The following is a 22,397-nucleotide window of genomic DNA, read 5'->3' on the forward strand; positions in this document are numbered from 1 at the left end:
ATGGATTCAGGACCCACATAAGCACAAGTGACAGATCAGAACATTTACAAAACTTTAATCAGGGGTCGTATTTTGTTATGGGTCTCATTTCATACCAAAAGTGGTAATCATGATAAATGATTTTCATCTGACAGAATATTTAGTGCCATTTAAATTGTGCATTCACACTGACAAAACAAAATATGCAGCTAAAACCTGAGCAATTTATAGATTTTACTATATTTACTCAACAAATTTGATCTGATCAAAAGTCATGTTAGGGCACAGTAAAACATTACAGCATAACTAATCTTTATGATCATACATGTCTAATTTCACGAGAAAGCATAGAATGATAAAAGCCTATTCATCGATCACTCTTACTCCACAATTCATATAGTTGGTGGGGTACAATGCACCAACTTTTATTCCCAGGGGAAGACCCTAAGCCCCCAAATCAATGAGTGATGCTTCATGTGCTGGTACTTTTAGCATATTTTGACAAGTACTCAGAAAGGGATTTTCTATTATCCACAAACATTGCTCTATTCCACTAATCTTGGAACAGAGGTCATTCTCACAATTCAAACCAGACCGACCTCATTCTTTCAATGCACAGCATTTTTCTAAACCTGTAACATAGAAAACATTGACTTCAGTGGAGAAATTGTTCATCTTAGTCTGTACCTATCCCTTATATCCTTCAATGCTGTTTATGTGCAGCTACTTATCCAGTTTCTTTTTAAAGGAATTGCCTAATGTACTAACAGCATGTTGGGGAAATCTGTTTTGTATACACTTTCTGTAGCAAAGAAACATTCTTCTAATCTCTAGTTACATTTGAGACCTTTTCATTTTAAATTAATACCTGAGATCAACAGCTCATCCTGTTACCTATACTTATACTTTATTAAATTTTCAGTGTTCCCCAATTCTATCTTGGGAATCTTTGACAAGCCAATGGAGAAACTCATCTTTTTGAATTGTACCATGAGATCATTAACCTGAACAGGCATTTGGGAGCTTGATTTAAAATGTCATCCAAAGGCACTTCTAACACTGCAGCCCTTCCACAGCATTGCACTGTAATGTCAGCTGAGACTATGTGCTCAAAGACCATGGGGTTTTGAACCCACAACCTTTTGACTCGGAGGCAAGAGCATTACTAACTGAGTCAGGTTTCCAGTTGAACCTGATATTTAATGAAAGCAAGGCTTGGTATTAAATCAGTATTGCTTTCTGCCATTAGATTTCACTGAAATAGAATACAGATAAAACATGTAAAATATAGTTTGATTCCTTGAATGCAATAGACTCTTTGTAAACAACAGAAGGTTTGATTAGACCCACTGAGTTTTAAAATCCAAGTTCTAATAACTACCTAAGCCTAGACATCCAGCATTGTTCGATAATGACCAAATCTTACCATGTTTATTTATTTATCTATCAATGTTCTTATTTTTTTCTCTCTTCTAAGTTTCCCTAAATAATCAATCTGGATGAGCTGTCCCAACCACCCAACAAAACTTCAGTCTAAGAGTTACAGTTCTGGGCACCACACTATAGGAAGGATGTTAAGGCATTGGAAAGGATGCAGAGGAGATTTACGAGGATGGTACCAGGAATGAGGGACCTTGATTATGAGGAAAGGCTGGAGAGGCTGGGATTATTCTCATTGGAGCAGAGAAGGTTAAGAGGAGACCTAATAGAGGTCTTCAAAATCATGAGGGGATTTAATAGGTTAGAAAGGGAAAAACTGTTTCCACTGGTGGGTGTGTCGGTGACTCGAGGTCACAGATTTAAAATAGTCTCTAAAAGAAGCAGAGGGGAGGTGAGAAGAAAGTTTTTCACGCAGCGAGTTGTTTGAATCTGGAACGCATTGCCTGAAAGGGTGGTCGAGGCCGATTCGATAACTACTTTTAAAAACGCGGTGGACAGGTATTTGTGGAGGACGGATTTGCAGGTTATGGGGAAAGGGCTGGGGAGTGGGATTGACATTACATTGCTCTTTCAAAGAGCCGGCACAGACTCGATGGACCAAATGGCCTCTTTTTGTGCTGTACGATTCTATGATTCTATATTGGCCTGAAGTAATTATAACACTCATCATTCCCATCGCTGCTTTTCTGTGAGAAGGAATGTCCATTCTAAACCTCTGCTGAATTGGGAACATATATATTTGCAGAATTATGGGTCTGAAACAATATTTAAATTGCACTGGCTTCCCACTATGTTATGCCACCAAATGTCTCCCTGCCATTTCATGGAAAGGACGTGCTAATTTAACAATAGTGCTAATTTTCTGCTGCAGTATTAGCATCTCGCAGCAACTGGATTTTAGCGTGATTACACACCCCACCATTTCCTTTTCTGTGCCCTGAGGGGTGTTCCTGCATAGACCTAATGTATTCTAGATACATTAGATTTCACTGAAATAGACGGATGCTGATGAGGAACCATCATAAGATGTAGGCATCATTTGTGTTGTGATCATCTCTTTGTGAAAAACGAAGGCTATCAGGAATTTTTCTGAAAACATTTTCCTGTTTTAATTCTCTATACATTGCTGAGTTTTGGAGTAATGAGGAAATCAATCAGCAATCAAATTGTTAGTGTTTTGGGCACGACGCTTATTTAGAAGTGATTGGTGGGCTGGGGGGTTGTCCTTATAAGATTGGGAGACAGGAAGAACAAAAGATTATGGAATGTTAATTCAAACAAGGGATAACAAAGCAATAATAATAATAATAATCCTTGCATTTGATATAGCGCTTTTCACGTCTTCTAGACGTCCCAAAGCGCTTCAAAGAATATACTGTAAAGTGAATTGACTGCATATTTGTGGGCGAACACGGCAGCCGATTACGCACAGCAATGTCCCACAAACAGTCGTGGATTGAAAATGACCAATTTATTATCGTTTTGTTTTTTTGGAGGGATTATTATTAGACGTGAAGCAAAGCAGTGAAGTAGGGAAATGGAGGCATTACCTAACATTTGAGGATATTAAAGTCAATGTACATGCAAAGCCGGAAAAGAGATATCTATCACATCTATTATAATCTCACAGATTCCTATTAATGCTGTACTTGGAATATTATTCTTTCTACTACAAAGACTCCATTCCTTTTTCTTAGTTTCTTCATTTATGCTGCATGCACTCTTATGACTCAATTTTTTGTACCAGTACTTTTGAAAAGGTTTTCTACCAAAGAGGGCATTTATTCTCATTTGTGAACAAGAAGGTCCTAATAAGGCCCAACGTATTTCCTGCGTCTCCACCTTCACTGCTTTCTACTCACGCAACAATGATAGTCACTCTTTCCTCACCTTTCATTTCACCAGCTTACAATTCATCAGATAGCCTTTTATTATCGACAGCATGATTCCAGCACAGACTCACCTCTAAAGATACCCATCTTCACTCCTCCATCATCCCACCACCAGCTGTCCTTTTCCCAAGGCAGTTTTACTACAAATGAGGTAGGTGTAACACTCCCATAACACTGCTTGTGACCCAATCACCCTTCCATGTAAGATACACCTCCTCCAATCTTGTCTTGTATTTGTTACATACAATATAATAATCCTTGCATTTGATATAGCGCCTTATCACATCTTCTATACATCTCAAAGCACGTCACAGTAAAGTGTCAAGTGCTTACTGTAAAGTGAATTGACTGTATATTTTGTGGGCATGGATTGAGTGACCAAATAATTTTTATTTATTTTGAAGAAATTATTACACCCAGAAAAAACGGTTCGCCAATCGACTAATAACTGGGTTCCTACTTACTGCTAGGTAAACGGGCATGTAGATTAAGGATCTTGCCCAGTGTTTTGCCCGACTGGGAATCAAACTCAGGTCCTCTTCCTTCTGAGGCGAGTGCTCTAACCACTAAGCACAGGACTCCACAAGTGGAATCTCCTCCATGTCAGTGAGATCCTTGTTGAACATGTCCATTGACATAACCCTGAATACCCCATGGCTCGGCATTTAAACTCTCCCACCCACACTCTGATTTCTTTGCTTGACCTCCTTCACCAATCCAAGCAAAATGAACACAAACTGCACTAGAAGCACCTAACCTCATTCTTAAGAAAGCTTTAATCTCATCCATTTTTTTCGATGTTATCCTCATGGTTTCTCCATTTGTTTTAGCCCCTCAATGCTTCCCATATACTTTTTCTTTTTATTCCTTCTGCCTCCCATTAATATCATTCCATAATCTGTTAATGGCCCACCAAACTGCGTCCTGATTAATCATCTTTCACATTTGTTTTAAGTATGAACTCACTTCCCATCTTACAGACTTGTTTAGAGACACCACATTTCCCCTGTGTCAGTTTCGATGAGGGAACATGCCTAAAATGTTAACCTAACTTCCTTGCTTCAAATATGATTGGTATGCTGTGAATTTCCAGTATTTCTTTTTTTTAAATCGCTGAATTTTAGCAACAGCAGTTCTTAATTTTTATTATGTTTTACTAAACACTTTTGCATTGAGGAACAGTTATCTTTTGAGGAAATAACCAAATGATGCACTTTTCACTCCTTGCTGCCGTTTTTATTTGCAATGATTATGTCTCTGTCATATGATGTCAATAGAAATTTAGATTATAAATGAATACACATGCAACTCTGTACATAAAAAATTGAACAAATAACATTTCCTGATCATAATACAGTGCATTCCTTTTCATTGTAAGAGTAATTATCCTGAATTAATATATATGTTTTGTACAATTAAGAGTAGCACACATAACATATATTACAGTAGAAAATTAAATTTATTTTTAAATATTTACAAAAATAAGGCAATTACTGACATGTTCAGCAATAAATAAACTAGTGTTTATAATAGATAGAACTGGGGTAAAAACATACTGCAGAACTATTCACTGATTGTAAACATTGCAAAACTGCACAAATAATGTCTTACATTGTGCACATAACAGAATAGCTGCCTAGAAATAAATGGGAAATGTCTAAAGAACCTATACATTTACAACATAGTTATGCAGTAGTACACTGTGTTAATAAAATAAACTATATACAAGAGAGTGAATATCCTTATAATATTTAAAAGCTATGATATTCCCCTGTCTCAGTCAGTAAAATATCCCGATATCATTGCTTGTCAATCACGTGGAACAATATCACTGCTTGTGGTTCCATCGTGGAAGCCTGTTGTCTGTTGCTGTCCCCATGAAACCCCCTCCAGAAGAAAAATGAAATACAAACATATTAAAGTTAACAGACAACAGTACAAAAATACTATGGTTCCATATATTATAAAGCTTAAGACTCTAAAGTGTCTTGAAGCATATCTTAGAGTTCAGCTGACATTAATCATTAATAAACCATTAAGTTCAATAACCTGATCTCAACTCAATAAGTTACTGCCTTCCAGGCAGAATGTTATGTCCTACGTAATATTCTACAGAATACGTTCCCTTGTATCAATGGCTATTTCCTATCTTTGTGATACGAGGGAGGAAGTTTTTGACCCCATGTTTGGATTGTGCACTCTTTTTGTCAACACCATTTGTACTCAATTGCTGCTGATCTCCATGCCAGGACCCTGACTGGCAATGGTTTAGTTTCGGGAAGAGAATGGTAAACGTACTGATAATTAAAGTCGAGGGCAAACATTGGTCACATTTCTGTGATATTCTCTTGAAAGTAAGGGTCCGATGATTTCGTTCAGTTTCAGTCCTTGTGGTTTATGGTGTTACCAAAACCGCTTTGATTTTTTACGCATTCCCAGCCATCATTCCAGATTAGAGCTTCTCAGAATTTTTAAAATAGAACCCTATCTGTACCATTGCTATCATTCTCACAACACTATAGGGAATACAGCAATGTACTGCAAGAGGCAGATTATATTGAAGAGCAAAATGCATTTTATAGATAAATACTAGGGGCATCTCTAAATTGAGAATGTTTGTAACTTATGTTAACTGAACCACTCTACTGAGTAAGACGCTATCCTGCATGAAAAATGCTGTATGATGCAAATTGTTGTTGGTGGTGTTATATTACTGCAAGAAATATATTTGATGTTGGTATCCTGAAAATGAAATAAGTGTGGGAAAAGAGAAGGGAAAATATTGAAAGTTCATTTTTCATGGAAAATTAACAAATAATCTTTGCTTACTGCATGCCACGTAGAGCCAGCTGTTAGCTCAGACTTCTCCAGCAAAACAACATCTTTCATTCCGGCCTTGGCAAGATGATAAGCCAGACTCACTCCGACACACCCGCCTCCAATAATCAGCGTCTCTGCGGTATCTTTCCATCTTTTCTTAAGGGATGAAGGCTGTTTATTTTCTTTTCTAGTGTAAAAGAGAAATCCATTTATTTCAGTGTTTGCTTTTTAAATGTGCAGATTCAATTGCATAATTGCTTTGTGCAGAATTGTCACATGAAAAAATACATAATATTGGGAGATAATAATAATAATAATCCTTGCATTTGATATAGCGCTTTTCACGTCGGGAGGACGTCCCAAAGTGCTTCACAGAACACACTGTAAAGTGAATTGACTGTATATTTGTGGGCGAACGCGGCAGCCAATTGCGCACAGCAATGTCCCACAAACAGTCGTAGATTGAAAATGACCAATTTATTATTATTTTTGTTTTGGAGGGATTATTATTAGGCGTGTGGAGTAAGGAAACTTGCCCAAGGTTTCGCCCTCTGCCTGGAATTGAACTCAGGTCTCTCACTTGCAAAGCGAGCGCTCTAACCACTGAGCTACAGGACTCCACGGGTCCTCTCTAATTGTCAGAAGTGATAGTACATAGTACTGTCCTTAAAAGCATTTTGTTATGAGGGCAAGGTCATAGAAAGCTATCAGAGGCTGAAATCAATGTTTACCTCTGACTCAACCAATATTGAAGTCAACAAGAGATGAGCAAAGTCGATTCCCCCAAAGATGCAGCACCAATTTGCACCAGAAGAGAGTTTTGTAAATGCTGGTCAGATTGCAATGGAGTTACCAGACATGATAATTATCTAAACCCAGCGATTTCCATACAGAATAATGGATGGCATTCAGTTTTTACGCACCGTTATCTGCCTAAAATAGAACCTAATATTCTAAAATGCTTGTCATTGTTGGGTTGGGGAACCTCAATAAAGTCAAAGTTGCTTCTGTGATGATAGTATTTTCATAAGGTAAGGTTAGTATTTGTGTTATCCAAGGGAACAGTTGGGAGATGCAAAGTACGAAATGTCTAACACTGAAGCTGTAGCCAAGTACAGCTATGGGAGGGTTAACCTGGAACATAAGAACATAAAAATCGCTAGACGAAAAAAGTCCGAGGTCCATCTAGTTCGCCTTCCACCTTCCTGGCCGTCGCATGCACGTATGTCCCAAACTCCCTATGTTCTCGATCCCATAATGTTATTTCCTATAAGAAAACTATCTAATCTGTGTTTGAAAGAATCAGCACTTCCTGCTTCAACCGTCTTCCACAGGTTCACTGTTCGCTCACTGAAATAGCGTTTGCGTAGATTCATTCTGAATTTACCCCCTTTCAGGACAAGTTGAAACAGCTCGTCACGATCTAAATCGTCGAGCCCCTTCAGAACCTTAAAAACAGCGATCATGTCGCCTCTCAATCCTCTCTTTTCCAGCGTGAAATGTGCCCAATTTACTTAGTGGCTCCTCGTCATCCAGTCCCTCCATTCCCTCAATCATTTCGGTTGCCCTGCGGCCAAAAAGGAAATTGGGAACCGACCACAAGCAGATTACTCCGGAGGGGACTGGAGACGAGTGGCTTTCAGGCTGCACTCTCTGTCCCTCAGGGGAACTAGTTTGCATTGGGCTTTTCCACCCAGGAACCCCGCTGAGAGGGTGGGAAGCACATGGTGCAGCTTGTGCTCGGGGAGGGGGCTCGAGGCTGGAGCTCCATCGCCGCTACAGGGACATTTTGTAGACAAAGTTGCAAAGTAACAACAGGAGAAGGAAACGCGATCCCCCAACAGCTCAGTCAGTCAGTCAGTCAGTCACAGCCGCACAGAACAGCAAAGTTTGTGGCTGTCAAAAGCGGCTCCGTTTACAGCAGCAAATCCAGGGGGGCAGTGAGGGGGGGGCAGTGAGGGGGGGGTGTGGGGGACAGTGAGGGGGGTGTGTGGGGGTGAGGGGGGGTGTGGGGGGGGCTGTGAGGAGGGGGGTTGTGGGGGGCTGTGGGGGGAGCGCAGTGAGGGGGGGGTGGTGGGGCAGTGAGGGGGGGGTGTGGGGGGCAGTGAGGGGGGGTGGGGGTGAGGGGGGGCAGTGAGGGGGGGGTGAGGGGGGGGTGTGGGGGGGCAGTGAGGGGGGTGTGTGGGGGGGGCAGTGAGGAGGGGGGGTGGGGGGTGAGGGGGGGCAGTGAGGGGGGGTGAGGGGGGGGGTGTGGGGGGCAGTGAGGGGGTGTGTGGGGGGGCAGTGAGGGGGGGGTGGGGGGGCAGTGAGGGGGGGGTGTGGGGTGAGGGGTGGGGGTGTGGGGGTGAGGGGGTTAGTAAAGCACTCACCCCTCAGGCGGTTTGGTGGGAGAGGAGGCGCTGCTCAGGGGTCGCGGAGGGGCGGTTGACAGACCCGTCAGTGCAGCCACACGTCGTCCGGGGAAACAGCGATGTAACAGCCTGAGCAGCGGCGGCGACATGTCCGGGCCCGGGACCGGGGGTCCCACACACAGTGCCGGGGGGTGGGGGGTGGGGGGGGGGTGTGGGTGAGGGCTTTAATGATCTTATTTTTTTTAAAATGTTTCTTTCCTGCAAGAAACCCCCAACACCACCACCACCACCACCAGCCGCCGCCGCCGCCGCTCCCCCTCCCTCCAGTTGTCGTGTGTCTGTGTCTCTCGAGGTCATTCCCCCCCAACGCCAACCCCAACCCCGAGGGAGGAGGGGGGGAGGAGGGGGAAGGCCCAATGGGGAGGAGGAGGCGGATCCCCCCCTCACAATGTCTCTATAAAAACCTGGTGTACAGCACCTGCTCCTCGGAGGGAAGAAGGAGAAGAACGACGACGTTGATTTGTCTGCGGCCCCAACGAACCCCCCCCGAGAGCCGCCAAATAAACCCCCCGACAGCCACAATGCCTCCCGTGGGAGCCACCGGCAAGAGCGCCGCCAAGAGGGTAATTATTTCTTGTCTACTGTATATATTATATATTATATATATTATATATATATACACAGAGAGGGACACAGGTGGAGAGGGGATTTATTGGGGGGGGGGGGTTTCCCGCTTATTTTTTTGTCCGAAATTTCTCTTTTTTTTTTCTCTCTCTTCTTCTTCTTCTTTTCCCCTCAAAACAAAAGTCGCGACTTTAAACTGTGAGTCACACCGAGAGGGACGCAATCGGAGCCCTTCGGCATCTCAGGGCTTCTCGGGGTGTCTCAGGGCGTCTCAGGGCATCTCAGGCTGGGCATCTCAGGCTGGGCATCTCAGGCTGGGCATCTCAGGGCATCTCAGGCTGGGCATCTCAGGCTGGGCATCTCATGGTATCTCAGGCTGGGCATCTCAGGCTGGGCATCTCAGGGCATCTCAGGCTGGGCATCTCAGGCTGGGCATCTCATGGTATCTCAGGCTGGGCATCTCAGGCTGGGCATCTCAGGGTATCTCAGGCTGGGCATCTCAGGCTGGTATCTCAGGGCATCTCAGGCTGGGCATCTCAGGCTGGGCATCTCATGGTATCTCAGGCTGGGCATCTCAGGCTGGGCATCTCAGGGTATCTCAGGCTGGGTATCTCAGGCTGGTATCTCAGGCTGGTATCTCAGGGTATCTCAGGCAGGGCATCTCAGGGTATCTCAGGCTGGGCATCTCAGGCTGGTATCTCAGGGTATCTCAGGCAGGGCATCTCAGGGTATCTCAGGCTGGTATCTCAGGGTATCTCAGGCTGGGCATCTCAGGCTGGTATCTCAGGGTATCTCAGGCAGGGCATCTCAGGGTATCTCAGGCTGGTATCTCAGGGTATCTCAGGCTGGTATCTCAGGCAGGGCATCTCAGGGTATCTCAGGCTGGTATCTCAGGGTATCTCAGGCTGGTATCTCAGGCTGGTATCTCAGGCTGGGCATCTCAGGGTATCTCAGGCTGGGCATCTCAGGGTATCTCAGGCTGGTATCTCAGGGTATCTCAGGCTGGGTATCTCAGGCTGGGCATCTCATGGTATCTCAGGCTGGGTATCTCAGGCTGGGTATCTCAGGCTGGGCATCTCATGGTATCTCAGGCTGGTATCTCAGGCTGGTATCTCAGGCTGGTATCTCAGGGTATCTCAGGCTGGGCATCTCATGGTATCTCAGGCTGGTATCTCAGGGTATCTCAGGCTGGTATCTCAGGCTGGGCATCTCATGGTATCTCAGGCTGGTATCTCAGGGTATCTCAGGCTGGGCATCTCATGGTATCTCAGGCTGGTATCTCAGGGTATCTCAGGCTGGGCATCTCATGGTATCTCAGGCTGGGCATCTCATGGTATCTCAGGCTGGTATCTCAGGCTGGTATCTCAGGCTGGGCATCTCATGGTATCTCAGGCTGGTATCTCAGGCTGGTATCTCAGGCTGGGCATCTCATGGTATCTCAGGCTGGGCATCTCATGGTATCTCAGGCTGGTATCTCAGGCTGGTATCTCAGGCTGGTATCTCATGGTATCTCAGGGTATCTCAGGCTGGTATCTCAGGCTGGTATCTCAGGCTGGTATCTCAGGGTATCTCAGGCTGGGCATCTCATGGTATCTCAGGCTGGGCATCTCATGGTATCTCAGGCTGGTATCTCAGGGTATCTCAGGCTGGTATCTCATGGTATCTCAGGGTATCTCAGGCTGGGCATCTCATGGTATCTCAGGCTGGTATCTCAGGCTGGTATCTCAGGGTATCTCAGGGTATCTCAGGCTGGTATCTCATGGTATCTCAGGGTATCTCAGGCTGGTATCTCATGGTATCTCAGGGTATCTCAGGCTGGGCATCTCATGGTATCTCAGGCTGGTATCTCATGGTATCTCAGGGTATCTCAGGCTGGGCATCTCATGGTATCTCAGGCTGGTATCTCAGGGTATCTCAGGCTGGTATCTCAGGCTGGTATCTCAGGCTGGTATCTCATGGTATCTCATGGTATCTCAGGGTATCTCATGGTATCTCAGGGTATCTCAGGGTATCTCAGGCTGGTAAGGCTGGTACTGAGTTGTAATGGATGTGTTGTATTTTGCGCGAGGATTTATTGGTATGACGGCATTTTGGCAAATCTCCGGGTTGATAGCCGTGACGGGGGGTTTCTGTGTATTGTTTTACATATTTAATTATTTTCAACGGAAGGGAAACCTCCCGCACTCCCCGCCTCACCAGTTGCTGGACATGCTGTCCGGGGCAGGGGGCGGCCGGGCCGGGCGGGGGGCGGGTGGTGCCGGGCAGGGCAGGGGCCGGCCGGGCCGGGCAGGGGCGGGTGGTGCCGGGCAGGGCAGGGCAGGGGCCGGGCGGGGCAGGGCAGGGGGCGGCCGGGCCGGGCAGGGGGCGGGTGGTGCCGGGCCGGGCAGGGCAGGGGGCGGGCGGGGCAGGGGGCGGGTGGTGCCGGGCCGGGCAGGGCAGGGGGCGGGCGGGGCAGGGGGCGGGTGGTGCCGGGCGGGGCAGGGGCAGGGGGCGGCCGGGCGGGGCAGGGGGCGGCCGGGCAGGTTGTTGCTGGGTGGGGCACTTTATTGCTGGGCATGCCCGGGTGGTGCCGGGCAGGGCAGGGCAGGGCAGGGGTGGCCGAGCTGGGCAGTGTATGTGTGTGTTATTCTCTCCGGAGTTCACACCAACTCTCTCAGGGTATCTCAGGCTGGGCACCCTCAGGCTGGGCACCCTCAGGCTGGGCACCCTCAGGCTGGGCACCCTCAGGCTGGGTACCCTCAGGCTGGGCACCCTCAGGCTGGGCACCCTCAGGCTGGGCACCCTCAGGCTGGGTATCTCAGGCTGGGTACCCTCAGGCTGGGTACCCTCAGGCTGGGCACCCTCAGGCTGGGCACCCTCAGGCTGGGTACCCTCAGGCTGGGCACCCTCAGGCTGGGCACCCTCAGGCTGGGCACCCTCAGGCTGGGTACCCTCAGGCTGGGTATCTCAGGCTGGGCACCCTCAGGCTGGGTATCTCAGGCTGGGTACCCTCAGGCTGGGTATCTCAGGCTGGGTACCCTCAGGCTGGGTACCCTCAGGCTGGGTACCCTCAGGCTGGGTATCTCAGGCTGGGTACCTCAGGCTGGGCACCCTCAGGCTGGGTATCTCAGGCTGGGTACCTCAGGCTGGGCACCCTCAGGCTGGGTATCTCAGGCTGGGTACCTCAGGCTGGGCACCCTCAGGCTGGGTACCCTCAGGCTGGGTATCTCAGGCTGGGTACCCTCAGGCTGGGCACCCTCAGGCTGGGTATCTCAGGCTGGGTACCTCAGGCTGGGCACCCTCAGGCTGGGTATCTCAGGCTGGGTACCCTCAGGCTGGGCACCCTCAGGCTGGGTATCTCAGGCTGGGCACCCTCAGGCTGGGTACCCTCAGGCTGGGTATCTCAGGCTGGGTATCTCAGGCTGGGCACCCTCAGGCTGGGCACCCTCAGGCTGGGCACCCTCAGGCTGGGCACCCTCAGGCTGGGTACCCTCAGGCTGGGTACCCTCAGGCTGGGCACCCTCAGGCTGGGTACCCTCAGGCTGGGTACCCTCAGGCTGGGTACCCTCAGGCTGGGTACCCTCAGGCTGGGTACCCTCAGGCTGGGTACCCTCAGGCTGGGTACCCTCGGGCTGGGTACCCTCGGGCTGGGCACCCTCGGGCTGGGTATCTCAGGCTGGGTACCCTCAGGCTGGGCACCCTCAGGCTGGGCACCCTCAGGCTGGGTACCCTCAGGCTGGGCACCCTCAGGCTGGGTACCCTCAGGTTGGGTATCTCAGGCTGCGTACCCTCAGGCTGGGCACCCTCAGGCTGGGCACCCTCAGGCTGGGTACCCTCAGGCTGGGTACCCTCAGGCTGGGCACCCTCAGGCTGGGCACCCTCAGGTTGGGTATCTCAGGCTGCGTACCCTCAGGCTGGGCACCCTCAGGCTGGGTACCCTCAGGTTGGGCACCCTCAGGCTGGGCACCCTCAGGCTGGGCACCCTCAGGTTGGGTATAAATTGAAAATAATTTTAAATAATTAAATATATAAAACAATACACAAGAAACTCTCTGGTGTGAGGAGCATCACTGGTTGATCTCCATCATCTCCATCTCATCTTCACTTACATTCGGACTACCCCTGAGGCTCCTCTCTCCTCTCTCCCTCTCTCACTCCGTCCCTCCCTCTCTCTCTCTTCCTCTCTCACTCACACTCTCTCCCTCCGCCTCTCACTCTCCCTGCCTCTCTCACTCTGTCTCTCACTCTCTCCCTCCCTCACTTACTCTCTCTCTCTCTCCCTCCCCCTCTCACTCTCACTGCCTCTCTCACTCTCCCTCCCTCCCTCCCTCCCTCACTCGCTCTCTCTACCTCCCCCTCTCAATCTGCCTACCTCACTCACTCTCTCTCTCTCCCTCCCCCTCTCACTCTCACTGCCTCTCCCTCCCTCCCTCCCTCACTTACTCTCTCTCTCTCCATCCCCCTCTCACTCTCACTGCCTCTCCCTCCCTCCCTCCCTCACTTCTCTCCCTCCCTCCCTCACTTACTCTCTCTCTCCCTCCCCCTCTCACTCTCACTGCCTCTCCCTCCCTCCCTCCCTCACTTACTCTCTCTCTCCCTCCCCCTCTCACTCTCACTGCCTCTCCCTCCCTCCCTCCCTCACTTACTCTCTCTCTCTCCCTCCCCCTCTCACTCTCACTGCCTCTCCTCCCCCTCTCACTCTCACTGCCTCTCCCTCCCTCCCTCACTCACTCTCTCTCTCTCCCTCCCCCTCTCACTCTCTCTGCCTCTCTCACTCTGTCTCTCATTCTCTCTCTCCCTCCCTCTCCCACTCTCCCCCTCCCTCTCTCACACTCTCCATTGCTACAGTCTGCTCCTACTCGCTGTCATTGCTGACACAGTGTAAACCTTTTCAATAAGCAGAGGAACAAACTGAAAGATCATTTCAAATCGAGCACATTTTATCACTTTGGACGGATCACCACAAAGGTGTTTGTACATTATTGGGTTTATTTTGGAATATATTTATATTAGCAGCGGAGGCTCAAAGTGAATTGTCACATCGAGCACATTGGAAAATTATTGGTGGGTGTTTGTGAAACTTTCTTAATTATGATAGTTATTTAGAATCCTGCTGGTGATGTTTTTTTTTGCATATAATGCTTTTTAATTCACCCACTTTTTAATTTCTCTTTGACCGAGCCTTCAGCTCCCCTCTTGACTCTCTACCCCCTCCTCGCTCCCTCCCTTCCCTCCCCTCACCCTGACCATATCCCCCCTGCTCGGGTCCTGACCCAACTGTACAGCGCCTTGGGACGTCCTCCCGACGTGAAAGGCGCTCAATAAATGGAATCTTGTTGTAATTCTTTTGTGTAAACCTATTAATAGATTCACTGTTGATTTTTACAGTAGGAGTGGACCTCTTTAATTAGATCTGTTCTGTAATTTACTGCCTTGAATTTATCCGATTAAGATGTTATTACAAATGTTATTGCAGGGAATTTTGGAGCGTTTGGAAGCAGGAGAGATCGTTATTGGTGATGGCGGGTTTGTTTTTGCTCTGGAGAAGAGGGGATATGTCAAAGCAGGTCCCTGGACTCCAGAGGCAACAGTAGAGTATCCCGAGGCTGGTAAGTCATGTAGCGTATTGATTAGAGCACTCGCCTCACAAGCGAGAGGACCCTGGTTCGATTCCCGGCCCGGGCAATACCTTAGGCAAGTTTCCTAACTCCACACGCTTCTGTTTACTTAGCTGTAAGTAGGAACCCGGTTGTTAGTCAATTGACGGATCGCTTTATGAGGGGAATAGATTCTTCAAAAATAAATAATAATAAATTGGTCACTCAATCCACTACTTTCTGTGGGATACTGCTGTTCGCAATTGGCTTCCGCAATTCACCCACAAAATATACAGTCAATTCACTTTACAGTATAATCTGTGAAGCGCTTTGAGACTCTCGAAGATGCGATAAGGTGCTATATCAAATTTATATCAAATATTATTTTTATGATGAGTCCATAAGCCAAGAGGAAAAACAGACAATCCATGCAAAATAAAATTCCGCTGCTAAAACAATCTTTTTCCTGCTGCATGATACAAATACTTCTCTTACCTAGCATTGTATTGCCAATAGCAGTAACTTCAATTACTTAAATTAGTGGATCAAAGGAAAAATCAGGGTATCAGTGATCCTATCGCGGACTACTTATAGCTGTTAATCCTCGGCTGGATGCTTCTTTATATTGTGTAAATGTGATCTGCATCAAGGTTGTACATTCAGAAGCGATCATTTGACTAGAACATACTGTATCCAGCAGGCTGCTTAAATATTGGTGGTAGGTGGTGACATTTGTGTCTGTAAAATGCCTTTACCAGCTGTTTAGTGTCCTAGACTTGTTTTGTTTGTTTAATTTTCAGTAAGACAACTGCACCGTGAATTCCTCAGAGCAGGCTCTACAGTTATGCAGACTTTCACCTTCTATGCTAGTGATGACAAGTTGAAGAATAGAGGAAACATTGCAGGTCAAAAGTTCTCAGTAAGTCTGCTTTCCAATTTAGATTTCATATTTGAGCAAATAGTTTCAATGTACCTCTAGTGACGTATTGTGACGTCTTACAGGCAACTCAACTGATGGCTGTGAACTGCTTGTTAAGTGGGGCCACTTGACAGGTGTAAAATCACAAATCATTATTGACTTTCTAATAAAATTGCAAATCCTCCTTGAGCTTCAATTTTAAAACTAAATCAATCAAGGTATTGGGGCTACACCAGAGTTAAACGTGGGAATGTACAGAACAGGAAAAGAGAATTGCAATCCCTCTGGCTCGTCTCAAAGAACTTCCTGATCATTCGGGTTCCTTGGATGAAGGCAAGTGCATTGGACCACTTTATCTCTTGTTTTACCTCATGCTGAGAACTGCTATTATTCAGAGAGTAATACTGAGAAGTATTATTATTATAATTAGTATTACTGGTATCGGAATCCTGTATCTTAGTGTTTAGTGCACTCACTTCGCAAGCGAGAGGATCTAGGTTCGATTCCCTGCAGGGCGAAACGTTGGACAAGTTTCCTTACTCCACACGTCTCTGTTCACCTAAAATCATAGAATTATACAGCACAGAAGCAGGCTATTTGGCCCATCTTGTCTGTGCTGGCTCCTTGAAAAGAACTATCTAAATCAATCCCACTCCCGTGCTCGCTCCCCATTGCCCTCCAAACTTGTCCTCCACAAATAATTACCTACTTCTCTCTTAAAAGTTGTTTCAAGAGAGCAATAGATAGGCGGATCGCTTTTCCGGGAGTAATAATATCTTAAAAAATAAATAAATAATAAAAATTTGGTCACTTCAATCTACGACTCTTTGCGGGACACTGATGTGCGCAATTGGCTGCCGCGTTTCGCCCACAAAATATAAGTCAATTCACTTTGCAATATATTTTGTAAAGAGCTTTGAGACATCTCAAAGATGTGATAAGGATTAGTGCAAGGATTATTATTATTATCATCATCCTTGAAAGAATGGGTATTGAATGCGATGATGCCCATAAATTATTTTATCTTTGTCCGGCAATTAAATATTTTAAATATAAAGTTCACACGTGTTGCAAGAACGGTTGTGATCTATGATAACATGGCAATGTGGTGTGCTTTCTGTCGTATGCTATTTCAAGATCCCTTCTTGGAAGCGATTATGAAATTAACTTCCAAGTTATCGGTGCTCAGAACTTTAACATAAATCAAACCTTCTCCAGAACAAAACAGTAGGAATACCTTATCTTGCAATATGACCTCTCACTCTGAAACTATATGGAGTCATTTTATTAATAATCTGACAGGGTAAAACTTTAGGCAAGCTTCCTTGCTCTACATGCCTCAGTTTAACTAGCAGTAAGTAGGAACTCAGTTGTTAATCCATTGTTGGATTGCTTTCCAAGGGTAATAATCTCTTCAAAAAAAAATAATCATTTGGTCATTCAATTCCTTACTGTTTGTGGGACTCTAATGTGCACAATTGGCTGCCGAGTTTCAGCCTCAAAATGTACAGTCAATTCACTGTACAGTATATTCTGTGAAACACTTTGAGATGTCTCAACAATGTGATGAGGCGCTATATCAAATGCAAGGATTATTATTGTTGTCTTTCTGAATCCAGCATAAACATCTGCATGAACAAACTATTGTGAAAGATTTCATTTAAAAATTGTGTCTAAATGTTCAAACTAAATGATCAACCTGGATCAGTTATTATATTTCTTGATTTTTCAGCTCCAGGTGAATTATTTATTAAATCAAAAGTGTTTATGCCGGAGATCTAAAAAGTAGCATAACTTTTATCCCTTTCAGGGCCAAAGTGTGAATGAAGCTGCATGTGATATTGCTCGGGAGGTGGCCAACGAAGGGGATGCATTGGTTGCTGGAGGAGTCTCTCAAACTCCAGCCTACCTCAGCTGTAAGAGTCAGTCTGAAGTGAAGGAAATCTTTAGGAAACAGCTGGAAGTCTTTGTCAAGAAGGATGTGGACTTCATGATTGCTGAGGTAAATGATCCAACCTGGTCTTCTCTACATTTAACTGGATTTCTGAATGGTCACTACTTTTATATAGAACTGTATAAATGTTTGTATTATCAATATGTTCAGAATTTGTACCATATTCAGAGTCCCGTAGCGTAATGGTTAGCGCACTCAGCTCGCAAGTGAGAGGATCCAGGTTCAATTCCCGGGCGGGGCGAAACCTTAGGCTAGTTTCCACATATCTCTGTTTACCGAGCAGTGAGAGGGAATCTGGTTGTTAATTGATAGGTGGATTATTTTCCAGGGGTAATAATCCCTAAAAAAAACATTTGGTCACTCAATCCACGTCTGTTTGTGGGATACTGATGTGTGCAATTGGCTGCCATGGTTCGCCCACAAAATACACAGTCAATCTACAATATCAAATGCCAGGATTATTATTATTATTATTTCAGAGCAAACAGAATTTGACAACTTCTTAAGTACAGTTTTAATTTTAAAGTGGGTAATTTTTATAACCACAAAAAAGACAGGAAACTGCAATTCAAAGTCTTTCCAACGTGAAAAGACACCTAAGGATTAATATATATATATATAAATCATTGATATAGATCAAATATCATTGATGTGATCTATATCAATGTTTCTGAAGGGAAACCATATGAGCTACCATTTTGTCATGAGCAAGATTAGCTTGAATTTGTCTTAAGTCCAAAACTCTGCTTGTTAAGTGGCAGGCTTGATAATCATGTATTCTGCTATCTTTCACAGTACTACGAGCATGTGGAAGAAGCAGTGTGGGCAGTTGAAGTTTTAAAGGAATCTGGGAAACCAGTTGCCGCCACCCTATGTATTGGTCCAGAGGGTGATCTGAAAGGAGTTTCACCTGGGGATTGTGCAATCAGGCTGACCAAGGCTGGTGAGGCACTTTCTCCAGTTTATTTAGGAACATAAAGCAGTTCAAAATCACTGTTGCTGAAAAGCGATCCTTTAGATCCTAAGGCCAAAAAAAAGATAACTGTTAAGAGTTTTTTCTAGAAGAATAAAATAATGCATTCAAATTGTCAGCGCAAACCATGAAACACCTCCCACTTAGGTTACCCAGTGCCATTATCAGCCTCTGCCAACCCAAATACAAAATGGACCAAATGCGGTGGTATTTTCTCCACTGGGCCTGAACATCACATCATCTCTGAATGTACCAATGCTGGTGACTACAACACCAACAATTTAAAAACAAGCCTTATTACTTGAGAGTGGCCATCCTGAGACTAAGCACTTCACTTTATGCTATTATTGGTTATTTGGTCTTTCAAAGTCCATGGCTAAAAATGGTAGAACTTTTTTTTCCCTCTCCCCCCACGATCAAGTTTCTTTCATTCAGTTCACTTACCATTCCCTGGCTGAGGGTGAAAGGAAAAGTGTAAGCTGACTACTGGAATCATGAAAGCCTGACTCAACATATTTATTTTTAACTTTCTGTTCACACGTGAAAGCGCTGATTTATGTTTGACGGTTCCTCAGTGGCACAGGTTGGATCAAAAGCTCCTTGTGGAGGATTGCAGGGATGAATCAGTGCCTTAGAACTTTATGCCTACATAATGCAGTAATTACACGTTACAGTATGCCATATGAAGCACTTTAAGACATCCTCCCAATGTGAAAGGTGCTATATCACATGCAAGTATGTGTGCAGCACAAAGCTAATTTACAATCCTCTTCAGGGTCAGATTAAGGAACTTTTTGTTTTGTTGGGTAATAGAAAGAAACCTTGAAGGTGGAGTTTAAGTAAACCACAACAACAACAAATTATATTTGTATAGCACCTTTTATGTCAGGAGGATGCCCCAAAGCGCTGGACAATCGGAATTTGGACACAAGCTGGTGGTTGGGATCAGGAGGGGTGGAGGGCAGGGAGGGTAGGGTTAGGAAGGTGGCCAAAGGCACAGGTGAAGAGGAGGGTATAGAGGCATGCCTCGAAGGAGGCAAGGGAGGGGGCAAGGTGAAGGGACTATGGGATGGAGTTCCAAAGGGTAGGGGAAGAGAGGCTGAAGGCCCAGTCACTAATGATGGGGTGGGCCAGGCGGGAGACAGGGAGCAGCCAATCAATTGTTCAGCCTCGTTGTACTGGTTTTCTTAAGCAACATGTTATTCAGTCTTTTGTGTTCTTAAGAGTTTAAATTATTGTTTTTATAGGTGCTCAGATTGTTGGAGTGAACTGCCATTTTGACTATGCCACTAGTCTCAAAACTATGAAGCTTATGAAGGAAGGTTTAGATGCTGCAAAACTCAAAGCACATCTGATGGTGCAGCCTGTGGCTTTCCATACACCTGATTGTAACAGCCAGGGATTTATTGATCTTCCAGAGTTTCCTTTTGGTAAGATTTTGTTCCTTAGATTGACATTTTAATATGACAGTTTGTTATTGCTTTTACATGGAAAGTATGTACAGTTCTTTACAACTGAGCAGTATAACATGATTATCCTTCACGACCGGAAACATTACTGAACTTGACAGAATATTTGGGCAAGCATAATTGCAAACTTGGTAAAGCAAAATTTCTAGCCAGATTTGATACTAAACCTGGGATAGAGACAGAGCTGAAAATTAAGTAACTTAAAAACTGGATCGTGTGACATAATACTTTTATTTTGTTTTGAAAAAGCTTTGGAGCCCCGAATTTCTACCAGATGGGACATGCATAAATTTGCAAGGGAAGCATACAATCTGGGAATCAGGTACATTGGCGGCTGCTGTGGATTTGAGCCCTATCACATCAGGGCTGTAGCAGAGGAGCTCTCAGCTGAGAGGGGCTTCCTTCCCCAAGCTTCAGAGAAACACGATAGCTGGGGGACTGGCCTCTCCATGCACACAAAACCGTGGGTGAGAGCAAGGTACGAACAGCTTATTACAGAACTTTACAGTGCACGTAGTGAGTGTGTGAAGGTTTGGGGTTTTGTGGGAATTTTACCAGCTAAAGCCAACATTATATGATAGATAAATAGTTTTACAAGTGATAAAACAGAAGGACAAAGAAGTCAAATTTAAAGTTTATTTATCACAGTGAAGCACATATCTCACCTTCTGTACCTTTGAAGCAAATGTTGACCCAAAAGGAAGTAGCTATAACTCTAAACCCATGCTATGGAGCTGTTTCTGATTCTTCCCTGAATGACTTAGTAATTCAATCTTTGCAAGAAAAATCTAATTATTGTGGAATATTGGAGAGCCAGATAGCAAAATATGAACACTCACCTCTGCAGTTTGTATTGAAGCAAAATTTTAGCGGATAATAAGATACAATTGCTTTCCTAATTTACAGTCAGAAAAATTAACATTGAGAATGACATAACATGTAGGAGCAGGAGTAGGCCATTCGGCCCTTCGAGCCTACCCCACCATTCAATCATGGCTGATCTTCTAATCTAACTCCAGCTAATAACCTGACCCTGCCTTATCCCCGTATCCCTTAATCCCTTTTTCAATAAGAAATATATCTATCTCAGTCTTGAATATGTTCAAGGACTGAGCGTCAACAGCCCTTTGGAGTAGTGAGTTCCATACATTCACCACCCTTTGAGTGAAGAAGTTCTTCCTCAACTCAGTGCGAAAGGGCTGGCCTCTGATTTTAAGGTTGTGACCCCTAGTTTTAGTTTCTCCAACCAGGGGAAACAATCTCCCACTATCTACTCTATCATGCCCTTTGATGATCTTATAGGGTTCTATAAGATCCCCTCTAATTCTTCTATGTTCTAGAGAATATAGGCCCAAATTGGTCAGCCTATCCTCGTAACTCATCCCCTTCATCCCTGGCACTAACCTAGTAAATCTACGCTGCACCCCCTCCAAGGCAAGTACATCCTTCCTTAAATAGGGAGACCCAAATTGCACACAGTAATGAAGTACACCAGAATGTAGTATACCAGAGATTCAAATGAGTCTGGTTTGGGCTCTCTCTTCAAGGTAATTACAGATTTTATTGTGTCCAAACAACCTGCACAAAGTGAAACAGGTCTTTTCTTTATTCTTGTTCTCCAGAGCCCGGAGGGACTATTGGGAGAACCTGGTGCCTGCAAGTGGCTTGCCTTATTCACCCTCCTTATCCAAACCAGATAGCTGGAAAGTGACCAGGGGAGATAAAGATCTGATGCAGCAAACAGATGCCACAACTGAGCAACAACAGAAAGAATTGTTTGAAAAGCAGAAAGCTAAGGCTCTACTGTCAGCATAGACTAAATACTAAAGACTGAAAAAATACTAAATAGATGTTAAAAGAACTCTCGAGTCCAAATATTAAATGACCTTGCTTTAATAGTTAAAGAGATAAGTTTATATCTATCTTATATATTGACTTGAGGTATTAAGTTCTTTGAAATTTTTCAGACTAAGGTAAACACGTAAAAATATTAGAACTATATAGATTAAAGAAGCAATATTCTACAAATGGTGTTCAAGACCAGAAATTTGAAAGTAAATGTGTTGCTTTTTTCAGTCACACTGTATCTGTATTGCGTCAAACTTGTGCTTTTGGTAAAGCTCAATAAAGCTGAAATTCCAACCTCAACCAGTACTCCATAACGGCTCTTGAAAGGGAATTGGACAAATATTTTTTAAAAAATGTGCAAGGGTAGGAAGAATGGGCAATGGAGTGGTACTAAATGGAAAGTATTTTTCAGAGCCAGGACAGGCACAGTAGACTGAAACCTTTGTATATATCTGCATTTTACCCCGAGGTCCCAAACAGCAATACACAGTGGCTATGCTAATCTCTGGCACCTCTAATAGACCACTTTAATCTCTTACAGTAAAATACTCA

General features: G+C 45.1%; 2 protein-coding genes across 2 annotated transcripts in view; one reads left to right on the top strand and one right to left on the bottom strand.

The window, feature by feature from the left end:
- Positions 1-8,662, bottom strand: part of dmgdh (dimethylglycine dehydrogenase) — a 45,881-nt gene extending 37,219 nt beyond the window's left edge. The window contains exons 1-2 of the mRNA XM_042334789.1: positions 8,501-8,662; positions 6,141-6,318 (exon numbers count right to left, since the gene is read on the bottom strand). Of these exons, the coding sequence (XP_042190723.1) occupies positions 6,141-6,318; positions 8,501-8,631 (309 nt within the window). The 5' untranslated portion in view covers positions 8,632-8,662. The remainder of the gene's footprint in view (positions 1-6,140; positions 6,319-8,500) is intronic.
- A 309-nt stretch (positions 8,663-8,971) lies between these two features.
- Positions 8,972-22,143, top strand: bhmt (betaine-homocysteine methyltransferase). The gene is given in 8 exon segments (NM_001292237.1): positions 8,972-9,105; positions 14,562-14,694; positions 15,483-15,601; positions 17,412-17,603; positions 18,351-18,498; positions 19,776-19,958; positions 20,247-20,475; positions 21,620-22,143. Coding segments are annotated over 8 exon segments (1,239 nt in total). The 5' UTR covers positions 8,972-9,063; the 3' UTR covers positions 21,813-22,143.
- The last annotated feature ends 254 nt before the right edge of the window (positions 22,144-22,397 follow it).

Source organism: Callorhinchus milii, unplaced genomic scaffold (assembly GCF_018977255.1).
Source record: "Callorhinchus milii isolate IMCB2004 unplaced genomic scaffold, IMCB_Cmil_1.0 Scaffold1, whole genome shotgun sequence".
In the NCBI taxonomy this organism is placed as follows: Eukaryota; Metazoa; Chordata; class Chondrichthyes; order Chimaeriformes; family Callorhinchidae; genus Callorhinchus; species Callorhinchus milii.